Source organism: Chroicocephalus ridibundus, chromosome 14, assembly GCF_963924245.1.
Source record: "Chroicocephalus ridibundus chromosome 14, bChrRid1.1, whole genome shotgun sequence".
In the NCBI taxonomy this organism is placed as follows: Eukaryota; Metazoa; Chordata; class Aves; order Charadriiformes; family Laridae; genus Chroicocephalus; species Chroicocephalus ridibundus.
In genome coordinates, this window is record NC_086297.1 from 7776876 (window position 1) to 7804088 (window position 27213).

A 27213-nucleotide genomic window follows, 5' to 3' on the forward strand; every position below is an offset into this window, starting at 1 on the left:
AGGAGACAGCTTTGCACAAGCCACAGTGGCCCATCCATTGCCAGCACCAGACTGTAAATCTTACTGCTTGCTGCCCTGCCAGGCAAGGCTTTTTTTCCCCTGTTCCTTGTTAACTCCAGCAGCTGATGATCATCTTTCCCAGGTTGATGTGATTTCCCTGACACCAGAATTAGTTTTCAGCTGGTTTTATGTGCCATGCTAGGAATAAAAGTCTAGCAGTAACTGCTTCTGGCTCAAATTTCCACCAGCGGAGTAAATAAGGGCATTAGCCCAATCTCCTCAATTCATTTTTTGTCCATAGCACGTCGCTTTTTGTGATAAGCTTTGTAAAATGTTGTTAGGCTTTTCCCTGACATAAGTGAAGGGTAGACGAGCAGACTTTGTGCCTAGAAGTGATGAATTTTAATAGCAGCCTTACAGTGCTGCTTTAGTCCCTTCCAGACTGGCTTCGCTACCCTGGGATTAACTACAGACAGCCTGTTCCTCCTGCCCGGGAAATGGCTGGCTAGTTCTTGCTCTATCGTGCTTGACAGATCGCAGGGAGAGGGAAGCTTGGTAGCTGCTGCGGCTGCTCCCGTGCATCTGCCTGCGTACATAGGTGAGGTCTTGGAAACATTAGTCCAGTTGCAAATGTGTAGGAATATTGCTGGGGTTGACTGCAGCCAGGTTTAATCTTCTCTTCCTTTGGAGGTCAAAGCTCAAACATCTCTAAGTCATCTCTAAATGGTGATATTTATCCAAGGTGTGTGGCAGAAGCATCCATGGACTGAGACCCTTCAGGGTGACGGGCTCAGACAGCCGTGTTAGTGTTAATCTTCAGAAGGGCCCAGAGCACCGTTTGCTATCCGGGTGGGAGGGTGAGTCCCTGCAGGAAGCAGACTGGAGGGAGATGCCTGCCAAAGGCGTTCCTGAGCCCATTCCCTTATCTGCTGACTAGCACTGAAAGCAAGTCGTGATTAATTCCTGTGCACCTTGCCTCTGATGTACCACCACCTCCAGAGATAAGGAGATGCTCCTGTGGAGCAGGAGAGAGGGCTGGTGCCAAGACTGCTGGTGCCAATGGGATGAGGGTTGTGGGGAGTGCAGACCTGGGCTTGACCTGTAACCTTTCCTCCCTCTCTCTCCAGCTTTCATCCTCATGATTATTCTGGCCCTCATCCGCATCAGCAGAGGCCAAGCTGAAGGTCACCCATCCATGGCCCAGCTGTCGGGCATCCGGAATCTCTTTGGGGTGTGCGTCTACTCCTTCATGTGCCAGCACTCCCTGCCATCCCTCATCACACCCATCTCCAAGAAGAAGCACGTCAACAAACTCGTGCTGCTCGATTACGTCCTGATCCTGGCTTTCTACAGCCTCCTGTCCTTCACTGCCATTTACTGCTTCCGCAATGACACCCTCATGGACATGTACACACTCAACTTCACCAACTGCGAGATCATCAACGTTGCCTTCATTCGCTACTTCCTGGGCCTCTTCCCTGTCTTCACCATCAGCACCAACTTCCCCATCATCGCAGTGACCCTGCGCAACAACTGGAAGACACTTTTCCACAGAGAAGGGGGGACCTACCCGTGGGTGGTAGATAGGATTGTCTTTCCTGCCATCACGCTGATTCCCCCAGTGCTGGTGGCTTTCTGCACCCACGATCTGGAGTCCTTGGTGGGGATCACGGGAGCCTATGCTGGGAATGGGATCCAGTATCTCATTCCTGCTTTCCTCGCGTACTGCAGTCGGAAGGACACTCAGCTGGTCTTTGGCAGTGGGACGGTTAACAAGCACCTCTCCCCTTTCCGGCACACCTTCTGGATTGTGTTCGTGCTCATATGGGGCTTTTCTTGCTTTGTGTTTGTGACAGCAAACATTGTCCTGAGTGAGTCTAAACTCTGATGTGAGGGTAGCGGCACGCTCCCTCCTGGGCTCCAGAGACTTCAGCATTTCAGCTCCCCCTCTGGGACTGTGGAGGGTGGGCAGAGGCACCATGAAGGGAATTTTCCAGGCCATCGGCTTGGTGGCACGGGTTAGACCTGGACACAGACTTTCTTCACTCCGTTTTGGGTGTGGATGGAGTGGACTCGGCCTTGTTACAGTGCTGGTTCTCAGACCCGCTATACAGAGCCATGGGGCTGAGCCCTTGGCAGTCTGCACGATTAACCAGTGTCCGGCCATTTCTGCCTTCAGCTCTGTTGGAGCATCGCTCTCTGTCCCTCCAGCGGCTCTCTGTGCTGCAGGTCTCAGCACACGGGAGAGCAGCCAGCCTTGGCCGCTCACTACACTAAGCGGCTAAATGTCCCTTCTCCCAAAGGCAGGGACATGCTGTCGAGAATCCAGTGTGAGTTTGGGGGAAATGAGTCTCTTCTGTCAGCCGAGACCCCTCCCGACCCACCTCCTGTACCAATGGGGGAAGACATTAGGGTGAGAATAGCCCTAATTCAGACAAAAATAACTTTGTGTGCTGTTACACTTTATTTTTCTAGAGGCATTAACCTGTTTTTTTGCACCATGGATTGCCTGGGAGCTGGGGTCTTTTGCTTAGAGCTGGATTTCTGCAGCCCAGGGGTTTACATTCACACTTCTCATCCTGTTCTCCTGTGCTGCGGCAGCCCCGGCCAGCCAGAGCTCTGCCCCTGTGCGTGCATGGACACAGCTCTTCGCCCCCGGAGAGGAAACTGCAGCCCTGTGTCCCTCGGCTCCTGCGTGCAGCCCCAGAGCCCTTCTCCCTTCCTCACTTTTGCATGGGGCTGGTGCAGCAGGCCGGACCCTGACTCCAGTGGCCAGGATTCCGGTCTGCTGGGGAAGTGCTAATTATCCAGTCCTGACACGCGTGAGGCCTGTGAGAGCTCTGGCTGTGCACACTGATGTGTTTCCAGCCTCCCGTGCTGGGTAATTAGCCTTGAAACAAGGTGGGTGTTAACTGAAGGGAATGGGCTGGTGCCAGGAGGCAGCGGCGGTGCCCTGGCTCAGCCCTCCCTGCCTGCAGGAGCAGAGCTCCCAAGGGCTACGGGAGAGCAAAAACCAAAACCCTGCTCAATCTCCCCCTCTTCCCCTCCTGTGCAGGGCTAAGGTGGGCTCTGCGCTGGTCCCGTTCAGCTTATCTGAGGGTTGGGTTGTCTCTCACCATGGGCGGTCAGCGCTGCTGGTGAGTCTCTGCTTCTGAGGCTTCTGGCGGTCGCTGTAATACCCACGCAGAGACCAACAGGGCCAGGTCCTGTGCTCTGAGACCCTTGGGCAAAGATCATATGGGTTTTTCTAAAAAAAGGAAGAACTTTAAAAAGTTTTCACCTGAAATATCTTAACCCCCTCTTATTAAAGCAGGTTCAAAGCCAGGTGCATGTCACTTAACGTTAGATCCTCTTGCCCTCTGCACTTGCTGCAGTATTAAGTGTCACCGCTCGCTAAAGCAAGCTTTGAACTGCAGCTCTTTTTAATCAAGCTCTGTTTTCAAGTAGGACTTTCTCGTTTCCATATGACCTGAAGTGCTCCTCCTGGGGGAATGTGCAAGTACCTGGAGCTGTATAAAAACACTTCATGGCTTTTAAAGTAAAACCCTGCACCTCTCGAGCCTGAGCACCGCCACTGTGTCCTTGCCGAGCTGCTTGGAGAGGATCCGGGGGGGACTGGTTGGGATGAGACAAACAGGCATTGGCAGCCCTCGCTAGTGAGTTTAAACAAACCCAAGTGCTCCGGGAAAGCTGATGTGGCATCTTCAGTGCCAAATTAGCAAGTTATTTTACAGGTGGCTGGTGTCTCATTGAAGAAGAGGGACAGTAGCTGCGCAGGTTGGAGGGCAAATTGGTGGGGCAGCTCGTGGGGAGCCACCTGCGAGGCAGCTGGGAGCTGGGCAGAGCTGGAGGGAGGAATTTAATGCTGATGAAATGAGCCTTTGGAAGCTGGAAAGGCTGCTGGGGCTGCTCCTCTGCACAAGTGCGCAGGTGTGGGTTTAGGGAGGGGGCTGAGCCCTTTCCTACGGCGCTGCCTGCCCTTTGCGAGGCACTTGGCTCAGCCTCCATCCCTTCAAGTGCCCATTTCCATCTCTTGCCTTCACGTTTCATTGCCAGCCAGAGAACGGGGCTGTTCTCTGTTAGTTCATCTCCTCTCATCCTCCTCCCTTTCCCCCTTGGTCTCCCTCCCTTCCTGCCCCTGTGTCACACAGGGGAGCCTCCTGCCTGCCTTGCCTGGGGTGGGAGGGAGCCCAGCCTGGCGCCCCCTCTCCTGCACCTCCTCCATTTAAAGATGTGCCTTCTCTTCCCTGGCCTGGGTGGCCACCTCTCCTCCTCGGCATGGCGTGGCAGAGACTTCTAAGGAGCCTTACCTCTAAAAACAGCTTAGGTCCAGGCTTTGGATGTAGCGGCGCAATGAGGGCTCGCATCCTGACCCCAGCCTCTGCCGTGGTACCTTACCGAGAAGGACTCTGGTCCCCAGGGAGCACCAGTGCTTTCTTAAATAAATAACCACAAATTCCCAGACGCCCGCTGTCCTCGCACAGCAGCAAAACAAATCTATCCAAGAAATGGGGGTGATTAACGGAAAGAAGCTCTACGGTGGAGAGAACATTTTTCATACAAAACATGACATAGCAATGCCTTAAAAATTACTGGAGAAAGCGGGAAGGGTACGGCTCAGCGGAGCCAGCGCTGCCCGGGGGTGGGCTGGGGGGACGCTGAGTGACCCCGGCGCAGTGTGGGGCAGGAGCTCCCTCCTCTCACCCATCACCAACGAGTCTATTTTTTATTTGGCCGTTATCAGCACTAACAATTCGTTATTAGAGATTCTCACGTGATGTTTGTCCTGACTGTAATTAGTTTTCAAAAAGTGGGATTAAAAACAATAAAATGCACATTATACATCTGGTTTAGTCTGGCTGCTTTTTCAACCCCCTTCCTCCTCTGGTGCATGCACTGAGCAGCTATTCCTGGGAGGGGGGGGATGGCCATGACTGATGGGGCTGCAGGCTAAGGAGAAATGGCAAGCGGAGAGGCTAATAGAGACCCTCACCTCTTCTCTATTAGCCTCCTGCAACTCTAGGTGGTAGCTGCAAACTCAATTAAAACATCTGTACTTTCCCCTTCTCAATTACGGCTCCTTACACTTAAAACCAAACAAATTGAATTGCTTCACCGCCTCGGGCTGCAAAGGCAGTTTCTGCCAACGAATTTATTATCACCATAAAGCGCAGCTTGATTTACGTTAAAATATTAAAACGGATCTTTATGATGGAAATAAACACTTTCTGCTGTGATTCTCTCGAAGGACCTCGCAAGCAGTGGAGGATTTCGGGGCTTGGGCTGTAAATCTGAGATCAAACTGGCAGCGGGGATTGATTCGGTCTTTTGCAGCACTTCGAAGAGCAACGGCCAGGGAAGGAAAAATAAAAACTTGGAGCCTGAGAGGCAGGTTTAGACAAGGCGTGAACATCACTGAGAAGCCATGTGTCACTTGTGGGGGGGGGGGACTTTCGCTGTTTGAAGGGTTGTGAGAAGATGCTCGCTGGCCTTTCCCCAGACCCCAGGGGCTGTCGGCAGCTTGGGGAAGGGCACCCGGCCGCAGGGGCTTGGCCACGGGGGCTGCCAGCAGCCCGAAGCCCGAAGCCATGCCCGGGCGGCTTCGTGCTGGGGCAAAGGGCTTCTTCCACTGGGTGAGCAGCCGGCACCCAGCTGGTCCTCTGACCTCCCCGGGCTGCTGTGGCCCCCAGGGCTCTCCCGGCCCGGGGCAGGTGATGCGTGGCCACGCAGCGGGGCAGGGAGGGGCTGTGCCCCGGCGGGTGCCCAGATGGGACCCCGGGGAAGGTTTTGTGCTGCTGACAGGAGGCAGGAGCCAGGAGGTGGCTGCGCCTGCTGCTCCCTTGAGCATCCTTGGGCATAAGCATGGCAACATCCTGCTCTTCCCGCACCCAGACCAACGCTTTCCTCGCTCCGTATCTTTTCTGGTTGTACCATTCGTGATTTACCCAGCTGCCCCCTCCCTCACTGGGGCCACCACTTCCCCATAGCAGCACCAGCATGTCCTTGCCATCGGAAACCTCTTCCCCGTGGCCGATCCCCACTGGGCTGCCTTCTTCCCCCTTCCCTCGGCAGGCTGAGTCTTGCGTTGCTGAGTGATGGGGGCATTGGAAATAAAACATGCCATGGCAATGCCGGAGCCGGCAGAGGCAGGGGGTGGGTGCCGGGGGAGGCTGTCGGCCGGGGGGCCAATGCCTGCTCCCCCCCAGCGGGACCGAGCCCAGGAGGCGAGTGGCCAGCAGTGAGCCAGCTGTATTTCTTTCTCTTTGCACATAAATGGCAGCCCGCAGCGTCCCAGGGCGGCACGGGTGCCGGAGCCGGCTGAATTAAAAAGTGATTGATTAGACAATTTCACCAAAAAGAAATAATATCCCTCAGCGGCTGTTAAGCACTAAATTACCCAACCCCTGCTCTGGAAAGCCCGGTCAGAGGGTGCTTCCAGGCTGCTGCTTCCCCGCAGATTCGTCCCCGGTGAAGGGATGCTGCAGGAGCGGCTCAGCCCCTCCTCGGTCCCAGGGCCGGGGGCGGGTGGGGGGTGTTACACAGCTCCCACCCGGCACTGGGAAGGGGAGAAAAGTGCTGCTCTTCCATCCCGATTAGCATATAAAGATGATATGCAAATGCCACCGTGGTGGCAGGGGACCGTCCCCAGCCTTACACCGGGTGCTGACACCCATCCCGGGGGCTGCTTTCCCTGGGACCCCCCCACAGCACCCCCGTCCCCCTGTCCCTCGCTGCTCTCAGCCTCCCGCAGCAGAACCCTTCAATAAAACATGAAGCAAATCCATTTGGCCTCTGCTGAGTCACTGGGGACATCACTAATTAATTTAAAATGTGGGTTGGGGATTTTTGGTATTCTTTCCTTTTTTTTTCGCTTTTCCGCTCCCTTTTGTTCTCACAGCCCCAACCCTGGCTCAGGCTTGGCCCCAACCCGGCTGAGCCAAAGATGCTGCAGGGTGCGCTGGCTTCCTTGGGCCAGAAATGCACAATCTGGGGGAAAACTCCCCAGGGTACATTGGAGCCTCCTGGGGACCAGCCTGTCACCCCCCAGGGACATCCAGGGCACCCGGCTGGTAAAAGCCACCCGGGGCAAATGGGTGCCATCACCTGGGGCAACCCGGCAAGGATCCCGGAGCCTTCAACCGGGTTTGTTTATTTATTTATGGCCTTTATTTATATACCAGCACCTCCCTCCCTCGCCACCAGGCTTCTGAGGGACTGCCAAAGCAATTAAGAGACAATTGCGATGATAAATAAGTAAAGCGAATTAAAGCGCTGGCACCAGCATGTGATGGCAGCCAGGCTGGGGGATGGGGTGGGGGGGACACCCGGCTGGCTGGGTTTAGCCCCAGACAAATGGGTGGATGGACTGATGGACAGACAGACATGGCCAATGCTTTTGACACTGGGCCGCACGTGGCCAGTCCCTTCCTGACCCCCCCCAGGGCTTTGAAGCCATTCCCAGGGCTGAGTGGGTATCGCGGGGCAGCCCCCGCCATCGTCCCCTCGCTGTTACCAGCCCTGGCTGCTCAGTGGCTGCCAGCAACCTCCCCCCAAAAAAATAATGGAGCTTTAGCGCAGTTTCTTAGGGGGGATGTTCATCCAGGCAGACAATGCTGAACCAGCCGTGAGAGAGGCTAAGGGTTGGCATCTCCCTGGGCCGGCCGGCCACGGGCAGCTTTACGTAGCCACGGTGCTGCCCTGGGATGGGGCTGGTACCACCTGGCAGAGCCGTGGCCCCTGCCCCAGCCCCAGCAGCCTGGGCTCCCGCTGCCCAAACCCCCTCTCCCCTGCCCGGTGCTGTGAATCACGGCCCCCTGCCCGCACCCCGCCAGGGCTGCCTGAGACATGGGCATCAAGAATTAAACGCGGCTCATCTATCGCACCTGATTTATGGCTCCATCAGCCCTGGGAAGGTGGGAGGATTTTATTTTTTTTCCCCCTCCCTTTCTCATTCCCTTGTGGCACACCTTCCTGGGGCTGCCCGCCTGGTTTGCAGCTGCGGGAGCATCCCTCGCCCCCCCTGCCCCGAGCTCGCAGCCAGCCGCGTCCAGCACCCCAAAACCCAAGCAGGGTGCGGTAACTCTGGCTTCAGTGCTCGGCTCCAGCCTCATGGCTCCTAAGTAATTAGCCCTCAGCACGGTTTAATGAGTTGCTGTTTGCCTTCGCCTGGCTGCCACCAGTGAGATGAGCCTGTGTCAGGGCTCAGCAGTAAAGGGACATGAGTGGGGACAGGGCATACAGGACCACAGGCATCCCTGTGACATGGGGGTAAAGCCAAGGACAGCCCGGGTCTCATCGCCGGCGGATGGAAGAAGGGTCCCCAGCTGGCTGAAAATGTCTTTTTAATGACCTGGACATGGCATTTCGAGTCCCCTGAATGAAACCAAAAGGTGACGGCAACACGTCAGCAATGAGTTTGGCATTCTCGAGTCCCCGGCCAGCCCTGCCTGCGGGGAGAGCCCAAGCCAGCGTGCCCCGGCCCCTGCCAGGCTCCTCTGACCCCCCCCCCAAAAAGCGCACGGGACCCGCCGAGCCACTTGGAGCGTCCCACTGCCGGCGGTGCAGGACCCCGGGAGGCTGGAGCCCGGCCGGGAGCCGCTGGCCAGCCCACGGTGACACCGGGGCAAAGGGCAGGCAGAGGGGTGCGGACACCCCCCTGTCCCCCCCGTCACACCTCCGACTCCAGGCTGGAGACCCGCCGCCAGGACCCGCCGGCGCAGGGACTCGTCACCCCATGGGCCACCAGCGGGTCCCTCCTCTCCGTCCCCACTGCCCGCAGCAAGGCCGTCTCCCCACGCCTCCCGCAGTCTCTGCAGCCGCCGGCCCAGCGCCCCGGCCCCCGGCCACAGCCCGCCAGCACCCCGGGGTGCTCCCGGGGCAGCGGGGACCCCCGCGAGAGGTGCCCCAGGTAGAGGGGCAGGTTGGCATAGGAGTTCATGCAGGCATACGGCGCGCACGCCGGCGCGGTGGTGGTGGTGGCACGGGGGTTTTGCCGGCAAGCCTCCCGGTAGGACGGCAGCCTGACCATGGGTGAGCGCGGTGCCAGACGGCTGGTGGCCTGGGGGCAACGGGGGCCACAGCCGTAGCCAGCCTCGGCTTCGGGGAAGAGGTCGGGCACGTCGGCGCGGGCGGGCAGTCGGGCAGCACCGCAGCGTCGCACCCCCCCCGTACGCCGCTTCTCGCCCCGCTCCCCGGGCACCCTGGCCGAGTTCGCCCACCGGCTCGGCTTCTCCCGCTCCATCACCGCAGCCTCCGGCCGGGCCGGCTCGCCCCCAGCTCTGCAAGTCCTGGTGGCTTTGGGGAAGGCTCCGCGGGGGCAGGATGGAGGCAGGAAGGGGCTGCCCACCTCCCGCCTCTTCTCCGCCGCCGAGGGCAGCTGGGGCAGCGTCCCTGAGCCCCTCTGTCCCCCATCTCCTGGGAGCAGGGGGGTGTTTTGCAGCCGCTCCCCCCTTCCCGATGGCCGCTTGTGCTCCCTGTAGATGTCTGGCGGCGGGAGGTCCCTGGGGGATGTGGGAGGCGGGAGGGGAGCCCCGATGTGGTTCCCCATCAGTGCCTGCTCCCCAATATCGCCCCCAGGGGAGGTGGTCTTCACCAGGAGGTGGGGGAAACCCAGGAGGGTTTCATCCCCCGCACAGCCACCCCGAAACTTCAGGGGGTGGAGGAGGCGGGGGACATGCTCATTTGTCCCTCTCCACTTCTCCTCCCCGGGCAGCCGTGAGTCCACGGGGATGGGCTGCGGCAGCGGCAGCCCCAGGGGAGCACCCTTGGGAGCACTGGCTCTCCCCAGCCTCTCGGTGGGGGCCGTGCTGTAGGGGGGGCCCCGGTGGGCGCCGGTGCTGTTCTGCACCACCAGTTGGGGTGTCCTCAGGGAGAAGGTGGTCTGGAGGCGCTCGCTGTGGCTGCTCCAGTCCTCGATGGTGCGGGTGGCCTGCTCCAGCGAGCCGCCCACACTGGCCGTCGACACCATCTCCTTGGCCGCCTGCAGCATCTTCAGCACGTTGGCCTGGGCCGAGCTGGCGGTGACGTCGGGCGTGGGCGCCCGCCCGGGGCTCGCCAGGGTCTGCACCCCACTGAAGCAGCTGTAGATGCCCTGCGGAGAGAAGGAAGGGGGGAGACCCGCCATCAGCAGGGTCACTGGGGTCCTCCAAGAATCTGCCCTGGTGGGTCAAGATGATGTTGCTGAGGCTGAGATGTCTTGATGGCACCTATGTCCCCTCTCCAGCATGCCCAGCACTGCCAGGGTGGGTGACACCATCCTCCATCACCCCTTTCCCCAGGGATGCTAATATGGATGTAGTCATTCCCAGGGCTGAACTCTTTCCCCAGACCCTGTCTTTTCTCCCCAACCAAGAGCTTGCATCAGCACGAGCATCTCCAGTCCCTCCCGTGCGGGTCAAAGGGATGATGCCCACCACGCCGTGCCCATCCCCGTGACACCATGGGAGGACATTTGGGCCCCTCAATAGCCCCTGGCAGCACCACTCACCCTGCTGATGGCCAGGAGGAAGTCAAGCTTGTGGGATTTGGGGACGGAATGACGCAGCTTCCAGTAGACGAGGTGCTCCCAGGCAAAGACCAGCAGGCTCAGCCCCATGGCCACCAGCAGCATGTAGAAAACCCCGGCCATGTTGTCGATGTCCAGCTTACTGCTCATCACTTCATTCTTCTCATTCTGGCAGATCCCCGACAGCCAAACTGTCTCCAGCTTCTGGGTCTCACCTGGGGCCAGACACACACAGGAGGGTGAAAATGGCCCCCCAAGGCATCATGTCCCCAAGCACGGCCCCTGCCCATGCCCACCCCACTGTGGCTGGAGGAGGAGAAAGCCACCCCCAACCCCCCAGAGCTGTTATCAGCTCAGTCCTTGCTGCTGCCCTTGACCTGAGCATCCCACCAGTCACTTGTCCTTCTCCAGGGCTCTCTCCTGTCTCTGTCCCCCACCCATGTGCCAGCCAGCCATCCCCTTCCCAGGTTTCTCCTCCCGACCCTCAGATTTTGTGCACGGCCATCCCTGGGATTTTACAACCTGCAGGAAGAGGAGGGACCTCAGAGGGAATGACCCCCCCAGTGCCCAGCTGGAGAGATGCTGCTGGATTTAATGTCCCCTGAAAGGACCTGGTGGAGAAGCCCATCCTGCAAGAAGCTGTGGAGGCCACACAGGGTCTAGGGACCAAAGCCCTGCTGCCTGGGTTAATTTGCCAGGCAAGGGTGGGGTGAGGATGGGGATAGGGCTAGCAAAGAAGCTCATCTGGGCACCCACCGTCTCCCAGGAACTGGAGCAGGGCCAGGTCGATGGCTCGCTTCCAACGCGAGTCCTTCTGCAGGGCGATGCCGTAGCCCGTGGTGGCAAACACCTTCCCGCTGCCGATGGTCACCAGCTTGCAGCCCTCGTCTTTGCCTGCCATGTAGTTGAGCACCGCTGCGTCGTAGATGAAGGCATCCAGCTTCCTGCCCCACCAAGGGGAATGACGGTGAGGGGGGTGACAGCAGCCCTTTTTTGGGGGTGCTGTACCCCTTCTGGGAGGAGCTTTGCCCCTTTTGGATAGCTGTAGCCCATCTGGAGGAGGTTGCGTCCTCTTTGAGGGTATCTGCCCCATCTTGAAGAGCTATAACCCCACTTTGGGGGAGAAGTACCCAACCTGGGGGAGCCATACCCCACCTGGGGGGGGGCGCATCCCTTTTGGGGGGAGATGTAGGAAGCTGTACCCCATCTGCAGGGGGTTGTACCCTGTTTGGGGGGTCAGTACCTCATGCAGGGAAGATGCAGAGACCATACCCCATCTGGGAGAGCTGTACCCAGCTTGAGGAGCCCATATCTCACTTGTGGGGGGCTGTACCCCAGTTGATGCAGCCCTACCCCACCTGGGAGGCACCGTACTCCATCCCAGGGAGCCATAGTTCATTTTGGGGGGGGTCCTGTGTCCCATCTGGAGGAGCTGTACTCCAGCTCTGGGAGCCGTAGCCAATTTGGGGGAGCCGTACCCCATTTTGGGGAGCCATACCCCATTTTGAGGCTGGTGAGGGCATCCTCCACGGAGCGCTGGTTGTACTTGACCATGTGGGTGTGCATGTCGGGATAGTTGCTGCGGATGTTCCTCTCGGTGCTGCCGTTGGGGACGGTGCCGAAGCGAAAGGGGGGGTACTGCTCCTGCGGCTTCTGAAACTGCAATGGGGAGCCCCAGGGAGCCACATCACGTGATGTCCATGTCCCTGCCGTGTGCCCAGCATGTCCCTAGCATGTTCCCCCTCCCCACACCCAGCCCTCCATCCACCCATCCGTGCCCAGCCATCTGGCAGTGACACCTGCGGCTTCTCCCCAGCCCAATTGTCAGCCCCACCTTCCTGTCACTCAGCCCTGACACGGTGTCGATGTACTGCTCCTGGATCATGAAGGCGGCCAGGTTGGCAGTGTAGCTGGCGAGGAAGATGACGGCGAAGAAGGCCCAGATGAGCACCATGATCTTGCTGGTGGTGCCCTTGGGGTTCTCGATGGGCACCGAGTTGTTGAAGACCAGAGCCCACAGCAGCCACACTGACTTGCCGATGGTGAAGGTGGGACCTCCTGGCCCTGCGGGGACAGGGGACAGAGGAGACAGCCATCAGCCTGCCCGGGGATGTGTCCCCCCCAACCCCCATCCATCTCCTGCCTCCCCCAACTCACTCTTGCCGCTGGTGAGGTTCTGGTTGTAGCCAACAGGGCTGAAATACTCGAACACGAAGACGGTGATGGCCACCACAGTGAGGCACATCACAAACATCATGACCCAGACGGCCGGGCTATAGGGCTCTGCAAGGTGAGCAGGACATCGTCAGCCCCTCCGGGACACCCCACAGCCCCCTGGAAGCCCCCAGGAGCCCTCCCAGATGGACGGGGCTCATCCTCCTGAATATTGCCCCTCCTCGGAGAGGAGACAGGGGCACCGCGGCCGAGCAGATCCACAGGGAATCAATCAGGAAGGGAGGGGGATGCTGCGAGACTGGGGGATGCAGCCATGCTTCCCCACCTGAACAAAATCAGGCTTTCATCAACGGGGAGATGCTAATGAGATACTGCCCGTCTCCAGGGTCATCAGCAGGAGGGTTTTCAGTGGGATCACGGCCTGTCCCCTGTGATGGCTCTGGCACCAGGCATGGGACCAGCCCCCTGGGAGAGCCTCTGGGAGCGCCTCCGGGAGGTGGGGGTGGGCGATGAGCCCCTGCCTGCCTGGGATGAGCGGGAGCGGTGGGGATGCATCCGAGCCCTCAACATGCAGCTGCCGAGGCCCATTTGTCAGCGCGTCCTTCGCTGTCAGGGAGGAGAGGCCTCCCCTGATGGGGATGCGGCTCATTAGCGCGGGAGGCAGGAGGCGAGGGGACCGCGGACCCCAGCCCTGCCCAACCGGGGCAGGATGCTCCCGTTCTCCTCGGGACCAGTGAAGGTGACCCCTGCTTCAGGGAGAAGTCAGGCCCCGCAGCGTGGGGGGGACAGGAGGGGAAGATGTGCCCAGGCTGGTGATGTCCTCCACCCCACGGCATCCCTGGCACCCGCACCCACCCGCACCGTCCCCGCACGAGCGGCTCCAGCCGAGCCGGCACATCGCCGCTGTGCCCTTGCCGAGAGCCTCAAGCCCCGCTCGAGCTCTCAGGCTGAATTTCCTGACGACCTTGGCCAGTCCCCTCCCCTTCCCAGGCTGCAGCTTTGCCTTTTTAAAACTCATTAAATAAAACTTTTAGCACCGGCGGTTTCCTACACCCGGCTTATCCACAGGCTCCGGTGAGGGTGGCAGAGAAGGGGTCCCCAGAGCCGAGCTCAGAGCTGACAAACCCCCGCCTCGTCTTCCCCCCACGTCCTCCCTCCTCTACACAAGTAATGAAGAGGAGGAAACCACCGATCCCAGCCTCCCTCTCCATAATATAAGGATTATGCAGGCGAGGGGAGGAGGAAGCCCCAAAGCTGGCAGCAAAATCTCCTTCCCTTATTACTTAGGCTTTTTTTTTTCTTAAAAGTTATTAAAACCGAATAATATTTCTAATTCGCATTTGTCAGAAGCGTGGGATGGACCTGCAGACAGACGGACAGAGGGACACACGGCTCACCCAGGAAGGCGGAGGGGGAGACGGTGCCATTGCTCCTGGCCACCATGACGCTGATGCCCGTCTCCACGAAGGGCACGGAGAAGTCCACGATCTCGGAGCGCTCCTCATTGATGGTGAGGGAGCCAATGGCCATGTCCGCGCGCTTGTAGTACACCTGGGGAAGGGGTAGATGGTCTTGGGATGGGCAAATGGACGGGCAGAGGGCCCCAGACCACTTCCCCATCTCCTGCATGTCCAACCTTAACTTTTGTCTTTTTTTTTTTTTAATATTAGCTTCCTAAATGACCAGTGACACCAGCACAGCAGCTGTGGGGTCATAAATGTTCAGCTGACTCCCCTGCTCATTCTCCTCCACCAAGCCTTGGCCGTAAGCACCATGATTTACAATTACACCTCCCCACTCCTCGTGCCAAGCTGTCCCCTGCCCAGGGACAAGTCCCACCGCAGACACCCCCGATCCCATCTCGGCAGGGAAGACCCAGGCCGGGGCATGCCCACCCCTACCTCACCAATCATGCCGTTCCAGACCCCACGGACGATCTTGCCATGTTTGCCATTGGTCACCAGGTAGAGGTCATAGGAGAACTTCACTGCCTTGGCCAGCTTCTTCAGGATGTCGATGCAGAAGCCCTTGCAGCACAGCTTGGTGTAGGGATCCACAAGGCCATCGCCACTGAAACCACACCAGGAAAAATGGGTTGTTCCAACCAAAGATGCTCTGAGCTACCCTGGTGCCTCTGGGACACCATAAGCACAGGGAACCATGACCAAAATTGCTGATCTCCATCCTCGCTGCTCACCTCTGGGAGGAGTTGGTTTGCTTGCGGCAGGGCACGGTGTTGCGCACGCAGACCCCGGTGCTGGGGTCCGTGTTCTCCACGATGACGAAGGGTCTCTCCTCCAGTGTGGCCACTGTCAGGTGGCGGTTATCAGCCACGGGCTGCAGGAAGGAGCCGTAGCGGGGCCACACCGGGTATTTCATATGGATGATGCCTTTCTCCCACTTGCCCACCTGCCCCCAAAGAAGAGCACACTGTCACCCTGGTGAGGGGCTCTGGGGGTCACACGGGGTCCCGTATTCATCCTCCCCATGCCTTTGAGGCTCATTTCTCCCAGAGCATCGTTAGGCTGGAGCTCAGCCGTGGTGAGCCCCATCTCAGCATCCCCTTCCCCATGCGCCCACTGATAATGGGGCAAGGTGTTTCCTCCAGGACTCCAAGCATCAAGCTTGAGTGATCACAAACCTAGCCAAACTTCACCCAAGATGCTTTTAAACTGGAAATACAACCCCTCTACGCAGCTCATTTCAGGTCTGGGTGTTTGGCCGCTGTTCCCTAGAAGTGGGCACCTGCATTTTTGCCTCTTTTGGAACTTTTCAGCCAAATTGCAGGGAAAAAAAACCCAATTCTTGGCAGAGCTTTGGTGCCCAGCATTGCCGTGAAGACCCACCACACCAACATGGGTACCTTTGGTACCAGCCATGGGTTTTGTATGGGGCAACCTACCCCAAGGTGGGACCCCAGCCCGTGCATAGCCCCAGGCTCATGCTACCCAGCCACCTCCCCACTGTGCCTGTCCCGGGGGAGGTCTGGGGGTCCTACCATCTCCCAGAGCCGGTGCTGGTTGAGCGATATCACCACCATGGTGGGCCTGATCAGGTAGCCACCTTCATTGAAGGAGAAGTCCCTGTGCTCCCACGTCACATTGAGGAGGTGCCTGGTGGGACACAGAGCCTGTGAGCCCCTGGCCATGCGGCCCAGCCCCATACAACCCTCCTCCTCCTCCTCAGGCTCCAGCTGGGCTGCCTCAGGTCCCACAGAGAGACATGGGGCTGAGAGCTGGGGACCAGGTTTAGGCCCTACACAAGGGGCAGTGGGGAGCTGGAGAAAGCCCTGCCAGCAAGGAGGCACCAAGGATGGACCACTGTGGGGTGGGGGATGCACAGTCTGCCACTGCAGCCCTGAGGTGCCACGTCTACACTGCAAAACAGAGCTGTGAAACACCCCTTGGGGTCCCCATGGGTCCCGGGTCACAGAGAAGCATGGGAAAAGGCAAGGGCTGCTCTGGGGAGATGCTCCAGGACAAACCCAGTCGAGAGGCACAGACCACCGTCTGCAGCCCACAGCGAATACCATCCCCCTTCCCGCCAGCTCCACCCTCCTCCTCCCCTACCCATTGCCTCTCTGTTTCCCCATTTCCCCCCCCTTTCACACCCATCCCAGTGGGTCTCCAAGCCTCACCGGTAGAAGCTGGTGTTGGTGGCAGTGGCCCTGGCGGGAGCCCAGCAGTCCCATCCCACCTCCGGGAGGTAGCCGTGGGCCCGGAAGAAGCTGGCTGCCCCCATGGCAATGATGGCCACCCCATCCCGCACCTTCTGCCGCAGGCTCAGCTTCCAGCTCTCCGTCACCACACTGATGAGGCCGACGGGGAAGGAGGCGGGTGGCACCTCCATGTTGCCCACTGTCAGGCTGGGCACAATCCAGACGTATCCCGGCCCCACAAGGCCGGCTTGCTCTGCCATGGTGAAGAGGTATTCGGCTTCGTCCCGCGAGCAGTAAACGATGAGGACCTGGGCATCGATCTGCCGCAGGAGCCGCTGCGTCCTGGAGCTGCTCCGCTCCTGGCTCATCTCAAAGGTGAGCACCTCCTGCAGCTCCCAGCCAAAGTAGCTGGCGTCCGTGAAGGAGCGGATGACGTCCAAGAAGATGTTGTAGCCCGGGTAGAGGCTGGTGATGACGGCAAAGGAGCCCCAGTCGTATTCCTCCAGCACCTTGAAGATCACCTGGATTTGCTGCTCGATGGAGACACCCAACTGCAGGAAAGCTGAGCCAGGCTCCTACAGGAGGAGAAGGGGTCAGGGGCTGCTCCAGCACCATGGTCCAAGTCTCCTGTGCAAGTCACCTTGAATTTACCACCATGAAGGGTTCGAGGGAGCCATGAACTGGTGTGGCCCATGGGTTGGAGACAGACAAAATGGGACCGATCCCCTGGTGGTCTCCGAGGAATCTCATCCCATACAAAGGGTCAGGCCCTATGGCCTCTCCCCTGTTTCTCAGCTTGCTGACCAAAATTTCATCCAGTGCTTTCCAAAGGAGACCAGTAATTTCTCCTTAAACCAGGAGAAGGAGGGGGGGCAAAGGCCCTGCCGGGCGAGTAACTCCCATCCCAGCTCCGACCCGCTACCTGCTGCTGGAGCCCGTGTGGCTCCTTCCCTCCCACCCCACCTCCCCGGCCATCTGGCCTCTCATTAGCAAACTTTAATTGATCTGATTCTGTCTTAAATGATTCAGCGAATGGCATTTGCAGAAGGTCGCACACAGGCAACGGCGTTTTGCCACCCAGACCCCTTCCACATCCAGAGAAGCAGTTTTTCCCGGTGGTCTGGCCAGAGGGGTGAGCCCCAGGGAGTCCCAGCTGGGGAGCGGGGGCTGCTGGGGACCTTGGATCCATGGGAGGAGGAGGAGGTTGAGCCTTCGCATGGGTCCCTCCACCGTCCCCAAAATACCCAACCCCTGCTGCAGGAAAACACCCAGACCATAGCAAAGCCACAGCTATTTTTTAACCACTTGGGGCTCCAGCTGAGCCCTCCGCACCCACTGCCGCCCTCCCACAGCGAGCAGCAGCTCAGGGTGGTCCAGGAGCACCAGTTGGGGCAGGCAGGGCTGCCGAGGTGCCATCCAGGGGGTTTATACCCCAAAACCTGTGAGCGGTCACAGCATGAAAATGCTGCCTCGAGGAGAGGCAGGGTCTCCACCCCGGGGGCAGCTGCTGCCATGGGAAGGAGCCAGTGCCAGGAACCCTCCGGTGCCCAGCCCAGGGTGAGATGAGCAGCCAGGAGGAGATAACCCAAATCTCCACCCCAGCAGGGTCAGGAGCCTCGCTGCAGCCCGTCGCTGCCCGCCCAGCATCGTCCAGCCCTGCTCCAGCTCTCCCTGCCACCAGCGCTTCCCGGCAGGCAGGTGACAGTGACAGTGACAGTGACAGTGTCTGATGCCGGCAAAGAGCAGAGAAGCCAAAAATCCTGTTTGAGCCCATGGTGCACCTGAGATGACTGCCGCAGCCGAGTGAGGCCTCTCCGTGCTGCCTGCCCGGACATTTCAGGGCTGGATCCAGCCACAGCGGGCATGGAGGGAGGAGGATGGGTACATGCCAACCCTGCCACTGCCCTGGCAGCCCCAGTGCCACGACCCTGGCACCCCATAGTGGGCACAGCCTGGAGGGGATGCGGAGCAGGACACCAGGGAAGGTCCCTCCGCCAGGCACTGAAGTCCCCTCCCATGTCCCACCGACAGGGACCCTTCCCTGAAGTCCTCTCCCACCTCCTACCACCCCAGTCGGCCACACTGCCATAGCCACTGCTTATTCCTGACCACGAGTCCCTACGCTGCAGCCCAGCAGCTCCTCTGCCATCCAGCATTTCACAACCCATCTCAGCCCCTCTCTAATAATCCCTCATTTCTCCCACCCCCCACTCGAAAAAAAACCCAGTGAACGCCTCACCTTCGGGGTCAGGACTACAGCAGACCCCCCGCTGATGCTGATGACAGGGACCTGGGTCTGGGAGGAGATGAAGTCAAGGATCTGGGCCACAGCCTCCGTGCCGACGTTGTCCTCGAAGACGATGCCGTGGATCTTGTGGCTGGCGAGGATGTCGCAGATCTGGGTGAGGAGGGTGCTGGGGTTGGTGTTGTTGACGATGACTGTGATGGGGTGGATCTCCAGGGGCATGTCCAAGAAGCTCTGGGGACTCAGGCGGGAGCGGATGTGCAGCGGGTAGGACGTACCCCCAAACACCACGGCCACGTTGACCACGGGTTCCTCGGGGCCCGGCAGCAGGAGGTCCGTGAAGGCAGCCGAGCAGCCCAGCACCATCGACAGTAGCAGAGCGTGCGCCGGCGCTCTGCCCATGTCCACCGCCGCGTCCCTGCCAGACGGGACACAGCCCCTCGCATCCGGCCACTCGCCAGGACCCCTGGCCCCGCTCCCCCCAACCCTCCCCACCGCCCCGCGGCAGCTGGTGCCAGGGAGAGAGGGGGAACCTCATCCTTTGGAGGCTGGACATGGTGGAGGACTGACCACAGAGTTGTACCCAGCACTCACAGTACACCCCAGTGCCGTGTCCCTTGTCCCCATCCTCATCAAATACTAACCATTCGCAGTCAGTCTCCCCTTCCCACCACCACCCCGTCTCCATCCCACCACCACCATTCCCCTCCCAGCCCGTTCTGCCCCTCTGCCCTCCCCAAAAGCCATCGCTGCTACGATGCTCCTTATCGCCCCTGTGGCTGGGGACGGGGACAGCAGCCTCCCTCCACAGCTGACAGCCACCTTCAATATTCAGAGGCTTTGCCCTTGAGGGGGGGTTCAGCTCTGCAACCCCCATGTTGGGATTTTGCAAACCACACAGTCACTGGAGCAGCCGGTTCCCTGCCCGTCCCCCTGCCTGTCCCCTGCCCGTCCCCCTGCCTGTCCCCCTGCCCCAGCCCCCTCGCTGCCACTTCCCATATCCCGACCAAAGTGCCCAGCTGGCCCCTTATCTCCAAGTTTCTCCCCCAGACACCATCCTTCAGCTTTCCCCCTCCTCCTCATCTTTACCCCCCATTGCACGTTTCCCTGCTGGCATCACCCACCCCCCTGGGACACCCACCGCACTGCGTCTCTGCCAGCTGCACCCCAAAGCCAGGCTCGGGGGGATGTTTGGGAACGTGCCCCTGACAGTCCCCAATTTCCCACTGACTGGGGGTGCCCAGCTCGCTGCAGGCAGGGTGGCAGTCCCTGGGGGGAGGGACATGTCCCTGCCCATGGCAATGCACCCCTGTGCTGGACCTCACCCCCCGCTTGGAGCCCTCCAGCAAAATCAACCCGTGGTGAGGACCCATGGCCAGGGGCATCTGAGCCCCTCCAATCCCACTGCCCCCAGGGCCACCGCCGCGGTTCCATGCCAGGCAGCGGGGAGGGGGACAAGCAGGCCTCCGTGGTGGCACCAGCCACACGGCAGTGTCAATCCATGCAGCAAGATGCCAGCTGGTGCTCGGAAACGTCACTTGCAATTAAAAGCTGCTGTTGCTTAACGCGTCCTCGGCACGGCCGGAGGAGCCCCTCGCTGAGTCCCGGATGGTTTTGGGGTCTGGGCTGCCCCAGGGACCCGCACCCCAACACCCCTCCGTGCCACTGTGATGGACTCGGGACTGAAAATGCAGGAAATAAACCCAAAGACTGCCCGGTTGGGCGTCCTGCAAGAGCTGCACAATGCAGATTTGAGCACCAGGGCTGTCCCCTCCAGAGAGACAGGGGACATGAGCCCCACGTCCCTTTCCTGCACCCCATGGGTGCTGGCAGGGCTTGGGCAGGCAGCCGGCCACCAACGCTCACGGGCCAGCATCTCACTCGGCCAGATGGGTTTGGGCAGGGGATCATCCACCCCCAGCACCCACCATCACCCGAGGGGGTTCACCCTGTCCGGCTGCATCCCCCCCACCATCCCGCATCGCAGCCAGCCGGGCTGCAGGAGCCACAACGCCACGCCGATGGCCGCAGCCGGGGCCCCTTGGCCGGAGAGGGTGGCGGGTGAGTCATGCCATGCTGGCAGCGTCCCACGCTCCGGCACGGCCAGCCCAGCGGCGGGGCGGCCCGCACCGCCTGCTCCTCACTGCGAATTCCCGAGTATTTTTAGTCCCATGATAAATAATTCATCGGGAATCCGGCATCAGCTACCCGAGCAGAGAGGAAGGGGAGCAGCACGCCACCCAAAACAAACAGAGCCGCTCTCCCAGCAGCTCTGCCCGTCTGAGCCCTCCTCAAGGACATTTAAATATACTCCAGGCCCTCGTGGTGAGTGATCGGGTTCGCTCACACCAGCCCTAGCACCTCACCCATCCCGGGCCCTTGTCCTCCTCTTCCTCAACCCAGCTCTTCCCTGCGCTCAGGAGCCTCTTCTAGCACCGAGTAGTCGAAGCACGGGCCAGCAAAACCCTCCCGTGCCACCAAGTGCTGCCTCCAAAGGGGCTGCTCTGCTCCCGACGGCAACTGGGAGCAGGTTGGGGCAAACCAGTTTCCCACTGGACCAAGCCGCAGGTGGAAAGCATCCCCCTCCCTCGCAGCGTGATGGCAATGGCAGAGCGAGGAGGTGGGCACGGGCACGCCGCATCGATCCGCCATTGCTGAGACAAACAGGGGAATGGATTTCCATCCTTCCTGGGAATCCGGCGCTGCCGGCTGGAGGCCAGCCACTTGCCGCAGCCCTTGGTGGCTGCGGAGGAGGATGGAGGGGTCAGGGCCAGCGAGCCCATGGCTGGCAGGGGCTCTGTGCGCAGGTCGGAGCCAGGGCTACTCCAAAATGGCTGGATTCGGGATGCGAAGAGCAGCCAGGTCCTCCAGCCCAGCCGACTCCGTGCGCTTCCAGTCTGTTTTTTTTCTAGGAGCGAGCTATAGGGGTGCGGGAAAATGCTAATTTTTGGGGGGGTGATGGTGGGGAAAGCAAATTGCAGGAAACTGGTGGAGGCAGAGGAGGAATCGAGCCCATCCCTGCGCTACTGCCAGAGCCGGGGCTGCTCCTGGGCTCGGCACAACACAGCAAAGCCCCCATGGACTTTAAAAAGAAATCCACTTTTTTTTCAATCTCTTCTAGCACGCACTGCGGAGTTGCTCCTTTGGGAAAATGTCTTCCCAAAAGGGAGGTTTTCCAGCCAGGCGAAGAGCCGGTGGCCAGGCTGGAGCAGGAGGAAGGTGGCCCCGGCTGGGAGCCCGGGCAGGGCAATGCCACCTCCTCGGGGACGAGAGGGCACCCACGGAGCTGCTCAGTGACTTTGGCACTTGTTTTTTGTTGCGTTGGGGCAGTTTTGAGCAGGTTAACCTCTTTCGTAGGCACAGCTTCACCTAATAAACCAAACACTCACAGAAACCTCCTGCTAAAGGCACCAATCAAGCCCTTACCTCCCTCCACCTCCTGAAATGTCATTTTAATGCAACAGGGAAAGTTTGCTCCAAATTTTAAACCTCCGTTTTATCCTGTCTCCATCCCTCCCTCCCCTGCTCCAAGACGGGGAGAGCTCATGCAGATATTTTGACCTCAAGAAAGGGAGAAATAAAATCCCGAAATGCAAAATATCGCTCAAGAAAGAGAAACCTTATCCCCCCCAAAAAAGCCTGTGAGCCCGAAACCACAGGGGAGGCGCAGCCTGCACCGGGGAGGGGGAACCGCTGCCGATAGATGGAAAGGACGGAGCAAACCTGAACCTGGCGGGAGCCGTGCGGGGAGGATGGGGGGTCACCGGGGAGGGCACCAGGTTGTGCCAGGGCTTGTCATTGCCCGAGTGGAGGACATCCTTGTGGAGCAAGGAGACCTCGACAGAACCCCCTGAAAGGAGGGAAAGCAGGAAAACCTCCACAAAGGCAACTCATCGCCGCCCCTGTCCCCACGCAGGGGGATGACTCGGGAGGGAAAAGCACCGGCAGCCCCTGGCGAGCACTGTCTCCTTTCAACCTTCATCTGCCACCACCCAGCATCACCCTCCTCCTCATCATCACCCTCCTCTTTCTCATCACCCTCCTCTTCCTCGTCTGTGCCTCCGACAGCAACAGTTGTGGGCCGGGGGCTGCGGGCCAGGGTGATGGTGAGGGCCCCGCACACGCACGCACCGAAACGCAGCTTAAAAAGGTCGAATATGGATTAACCAAAAATAAACGCCAAGTGCCCTGCCTGCCGCTGGGTTACGCAAGGTGGCGGGGGGGAGACAGGGCTGGTGGCACCCAGGGAGGTCTCCTCTCTTTTTCCTGCCTCTCACCCCCCCAAAAAATCCCATCACAGCGCCCAGAATTAAGGCTTATTCCCATCCGCTGCCCGGGACGGGAAGCGGGAGCTCTCGGCGATGGGGATGCGCGGGGGGATGCTGGGGCAGAGGGAAATGGCCAGGGCAACCCCCCCCAAACACCCCACTCCATCCCTAAAAGTTACTGGCGGCGGTGCCGGGGCGGCGGCAGAGCCCGTCGGGGACCCGGCTGCCCCCAGCCCGCCCGGTACTTACGGGACCGCCGCTGCTCGGTGCCTACATGCCCCGCGGCTCCGGCGGGGCTGCGCGTCCCACCGGGGGCTCGACTCTTCCCAGCCCTCTCCCCCTCCGGGGCAGTCCCCCGGGGCAGGATCGGCCCCCGCCGCGGCTGGCGGGGGGGTCCGGCGGCCGCCGTCGGTCCCGGCTCGTCCTTGGAGGCGGCGGTGGCGGCTCTGCAGCGGCGGCTGGAGGCAGGGACGGGAGCGGAGGAAGGAGGGAGCGGGAGCGGAGCGGGTGTGCACGGGGGGGGGCCCGGTGGCAGCAGGTGTCTCGGCGGCCGCCGGGCCCCGGCAGCCATCTCCCCCCCGCACCGGGACCGGAGGGGCTGCCCGGGCGGGACGGGCCGGGAGGAGCCGGCGGCGCTGGGGAGGGCTGCGGGGATGGATGGAGGCACGGGGGGGAGGCACGGGGGCGGTGGAAGGACAGGACGTGTGTCCTCCCGCCTCGCCGCAACTTCGGGGCTGGCCGCCAGAGCCGGGGAGGGAAGCGGGGGGGGGGGATGGAGGCAGGCAGCCCTCCCCTGCCGAAACCTGCCCGCCTCCCCTCGCACCCGCGGCCAGTCCCCGGCGCTGGGGAGGGCAAGGGGCAAGACTTTCCCCTTCCTTCGACCCCCTTATTCTTCCCAAATAGGAAAAACCCACCGCAAAACGGCACAGTCCTTACAACCCCCGCTCCCCGCCGGGCGCTGCCCGCCCCCCCAGCCCCAGGAAGAGCTGGAGGGGTGCAAACGGCTGCGGTTGGACTCATCACCCCCGCTAAATACCTTCCAGCCCGTTGCTAACGGGACTGGTAGGGACTGGCCAGCTGCCCACCCCTGGTGCCCCCCAGACGGCAGAGGGCAGCCCCAAGGTCCCCATCGGTCATGGGGAGTTGGGGAGGGGGGTGACAGAGAGCAAAGCCCCCGCAGGCAGCAGCATCCTCCAGCTGTCGCCAGGGCCAGTATTAAAGCATCAGCTGATCCTGCAGCACTGGTTTAGAGCAAGCCAGACTGGGGGGGCGAGAGGGGGGACACCCAGCAAAGGAAAGGGGGGAGACACCCAGGGGCCCCTTGCCACCGGCTGGGTGCCCAGTCTGCCCCAAAACCAGCCCGTGCTCTGCAGGCAGCTGGGCTGCGGGCAAAGGGACCACAGCTCCCGGCGGGGGCCGCAGCCCAATTCAGGCTCTGCCATGGGGGCAGCTGCTCCAAAATCTCCTCCAAAACCCCGGCTCAGAGCTACCAAAATGCCGAGCATCGCCCTGAGAGCATCTGCTGGTGCAGGGAGCCAGCAGCACCCGTGGCCAGGCGCTGCCCTCCTGCCTTCCCCAGGTGCAGATGCCCAGCTCGGGGGCACAGCCACCCGAAAGAAAGTCATTTAGGGCTGTCGGGTGGCTGCCACCCAACCTGGCACTGCAGCCACCTGCAGCAGCATCCCTGTAGCTGCTGGGGCCTGGAAAGGCCGTTTCCATAAAGGTTTTGAGCTGCCTAAAAACCCGCTCCCTGTGGTCAGCCGTGAGCTGCCGGACCTCCCCATACCGTCCCTGTCCCAGAGGCAGCCCAGCCACCCACTGCCCGGGTGCTGTGGATGCCCTCGGGGCACCTCGGGGTTGCAAGAGGTGCCAAAAAACAGAGGAAAGGGAAAAATGCATTTTGGGCTTCATTTTAACAGCTGTAAAAGCAGCTCGTACTCTCTCTCTCTGCAGGAGACCTCAGGAGGCTTGGACGATGGGGGACATGGGACCTTGCCCCCCTCTTTCAGCTACCTGCTGTCCGCGTTCAGCTCCCCCAGCCTCAGGCCGCCCCGGCTGCCCACTGCTGCCTGATTCTGGCAGCACTGCCTCTCCCTTGCCCAAGCAGAGGAGACTTAAGGGTTAGCAACAGGTCCTCCATGCCGCAAATCCTTTTCCCAGGACAACAAAAGGGTGGCTCTTGGGTTTAACTGTTGAAAGTGGCAGCGGCTGCATTTAACCCCTTCTGTCACCTTCATGGTCGGGTGTGACCAGGCCTGGGGGGGACCGCTTTCAGGGGACCTGGTCCCCTGGGGCTGGGACAGAAAACCTGAGCCGCTCCTGTGCCCTCCGGGAGGTCAGGACCCTCATTTACCCCCCCTGAGACCGGCTGCTTCCTGGGCTGGATCCCTCAGATGGTCTTGGCTCCCACCTATTTCAGCCCCAGTGATGTTTCATGGGGAAAATGTTTCCCAGCAGAGCTGACAGCATGCAGCAGGGACAAGGGGGAGCTACAGCAACACTCCCACCCCCCACCTTGGGGCAATACCTGGCTCCCCTATCGCACCCATGACTCTCCAGCATCTCCGTCCCATGGTATGTTTAACCCCTATCACAGCCCAAACCCCACACACGGGGCAGACAGACAAAGCCAGGTCTGGCACACAGCTGGGCACAGCTGGAGGGTGTCTGCAGTGGGGACAAGCAGCAGAGGGCAGGGACCGGTGGTAACACACATGCCAGGCCCTTCCCAGCCATGTCTACTCTCCCTTGGGAGCCAAACCCAGCTACAGCCCTGGCCGACGGCTCGCAGTTCAGGTGCAGAGCGAGTGGCTGCGCTGAGAGCTTGGCGCCAGGTTTCCAGTTTTCCTGGCGAAGTCCTTCAGCGTCTTCAATAAAAACCCACAACATTTTTCTGGGGGGAAATGTAGCGATTCCCCAAATTCAACCCACTGCTGGGTCTGGGCCACCACGCCATGATGCAGCTTATGGGAGCTGGTCTGGAATCATCAAAACACCTTATCCGTGCATTTAAACAACAAAAGTCCTTCTTACATTCAAAAAGCGTGCTTTGATGGCTACAAATGTCTGGGTTGAAACAGAAGAACCAACAGCACCCCAGGATGAAGGCCACAACCCCAGGAGGTGCGGCTGGGCTTTTCCTCCTGGTTGGAAACCTCTGACTTCCCCGGCCCCTCGGTGCCACCCTCTCTGGGGATGCTGTGACCTCTTTGCTCAGCTTTCTGGGCTGGGTGGGGATAACACGGGCACGAAACTGCCTTTGCCCTCCTTCATCCTCCTCCTTCACACCGCTGGGGTGGTATCCCGGCGTGGGACCCTCGGTGTCCCAGCAGGTCCCTCACCCACAGCTCAGCCTGGACAAGAGAGAGCACAACTGGCTTCTCCATCACCCCGTTACCTTTCCCCGGCGTCTTTTCTTGCAGCAGGCTCTGAAAGCATGTTGATAAACACAAGGTGCCATGCTCCAACTACTCCCGGTGTGCAGCCTCCTCCTGCAGGGAAGATCCCTCTGATGGCCAGCTGGGAGTGTGAGGGGGACGCAGAGGACCACGTCAGGGGGGCCGATGTTAGTGCAGCTTTACACTAAGCCATCCAAGCCAGCACCGGTGTTGGAGAAGTGCCTTGGGCTCCACGCAGGCTCCTTGCACCCCTTCGCAACCCCACTGGCATCTCGCTTCCCAAGACCTGTGGTAAAGCCCCGCACAGGGCGTCCTACCCCAGCCCCATCTGTTCCAGCCCCCCAAGCCCTGCAGAGTCAATTGGAGCCCATCAACTCCCAGAATAAACCTGTACCTAAGTCCCTACTCACAGCATCCCCCCCCCTCAAGGGACACTCACAGCCTCGAGCCAGTGTCTTTAATATCTCTGGTTCTGCGGGGCGAGACTCTGCCATCAGCCTCCTCTTTGTAGGAGAAGCCTGGCCAAAAATTTTTAACCTGAGTGCGTCCTAAACCAGGGCTTTGGGCAGGCGAGGACCTGGGTCTGTGCACTGCCAACACAAAGCCAGCGCTGGCCCCAGAGGGGCAGGGTGGCAGCTGGGCGACAGGGGTGCCTGCATCCCGCTAATGGCATCCGACATTGGACAGGGCGAAAACAGCACTGTACCCCCAGGTCTCTGCCAGCGCTGGGTCTTGCAGGTGACATTTGTGACATAGACCAGAGATTTAGCCCTGGACCTGCACCCACCCTGGACCCGCATCCATCCCAGACTTGCCTGTTGACTGCCAACCCCACTTCCCCAGAAGTCTAGCCAAAAAATAAGGAGGTCTGAGCCCAGCCACTCCTACACCCGGGCACCCACCTCACCCAAGCAAACATGGGTGACGGTCACCTCTCTCCAGCAGCTCTGCCTGCCCATGGAGGC

At 60.3% G+C, this 27213-nt stretch overlaps 2 protein-coding genes across 5 annotated transcripts in view; one reads left to right on the forward strand and one right to left on the reverse strand.

Moving 5' to 3' along the window:
* TMEM104 (transmembrane protein 104) overlaps positions 1-5193 on the forward strand; it is a 45889-nt gene extending 40696 nt beyond the window's left edge. For all 4 annotated transcript variants that reach the window (XM_063352254.1, XM_063352258.1, XM_063352257.1 and 1 more), the window contains exon 10: positions 1128-5193. In XM_063352254.1, the coding sequence (XP_063208324.1) occupies positions 1128-1888 (761 nt within the window). In that variant the 3' untranslated portion in view covers positions 1889-5193. The remainder of the gene's footprint in view (positions 1-1127) is intronic.
* A 2646-nt stretch (positions 5194-7839) lies between these two features.
* GRIN2C (glutamate ionotropic receptor NMDA type subunit 2C) lies at positions 7840-23544 on the reverse strand. Its single transcript, XM_063352351.1, has 13 exons — positions 23100-23544; positions 18577-19000; positions 16317-16912; positions 15678-15792; positions 14877-15088; positions 14581-14749; positions 14077-14230; positions 12662-12787; positions 12339-12568; positions 12003-12163; positions 11261-11448; positions 10487-10719; positions 7840-10090 (listed from the first exon to the last, which is right to left on the reverse strand). The coding sequence occupies exons 2-13, from the start codon at positions 18982-18984 to the stop codon at positions 8669-8671; spliced, it is 4014 nt and encodes a 1337-aa protein (XP_063208421.1). The 5' UTR covers positions 18985-19000; positions 23100-23544; the 3' UTR covers positions 7840-8668.
* Positions 23545-27213: the final 3669 nt, after the last annotated feature.

What these genes read in the sequence shown, in the direction of transcription:
- GRIN2C (XM_063352351.1), bottom strand. Translation starts at nt 18,984, where the DNA reads ATGGGCAGAGCGCCGGCGCACGCTCTGCTACTGTCGATGGTGCTGGGC. An exon ending in ACCAACACCAGCTTCTACCG is followed by an intron (nt 15,793 to 16,316) that starts GTGAGGCTTGGA and finishes GTGTCCCACCAG; the next exon opens with GCACCTCCTCAATGTGACGT. An exon ending in GCTCCAGTTCCTGGGAGACG is followed by an intron (nt 10,720 to 11,260) that starts GTGGGTGCCCAG and finishes GTCTGGCCCCAG; the next exon opens with GTGAGACCCAGAAGCTGGAG.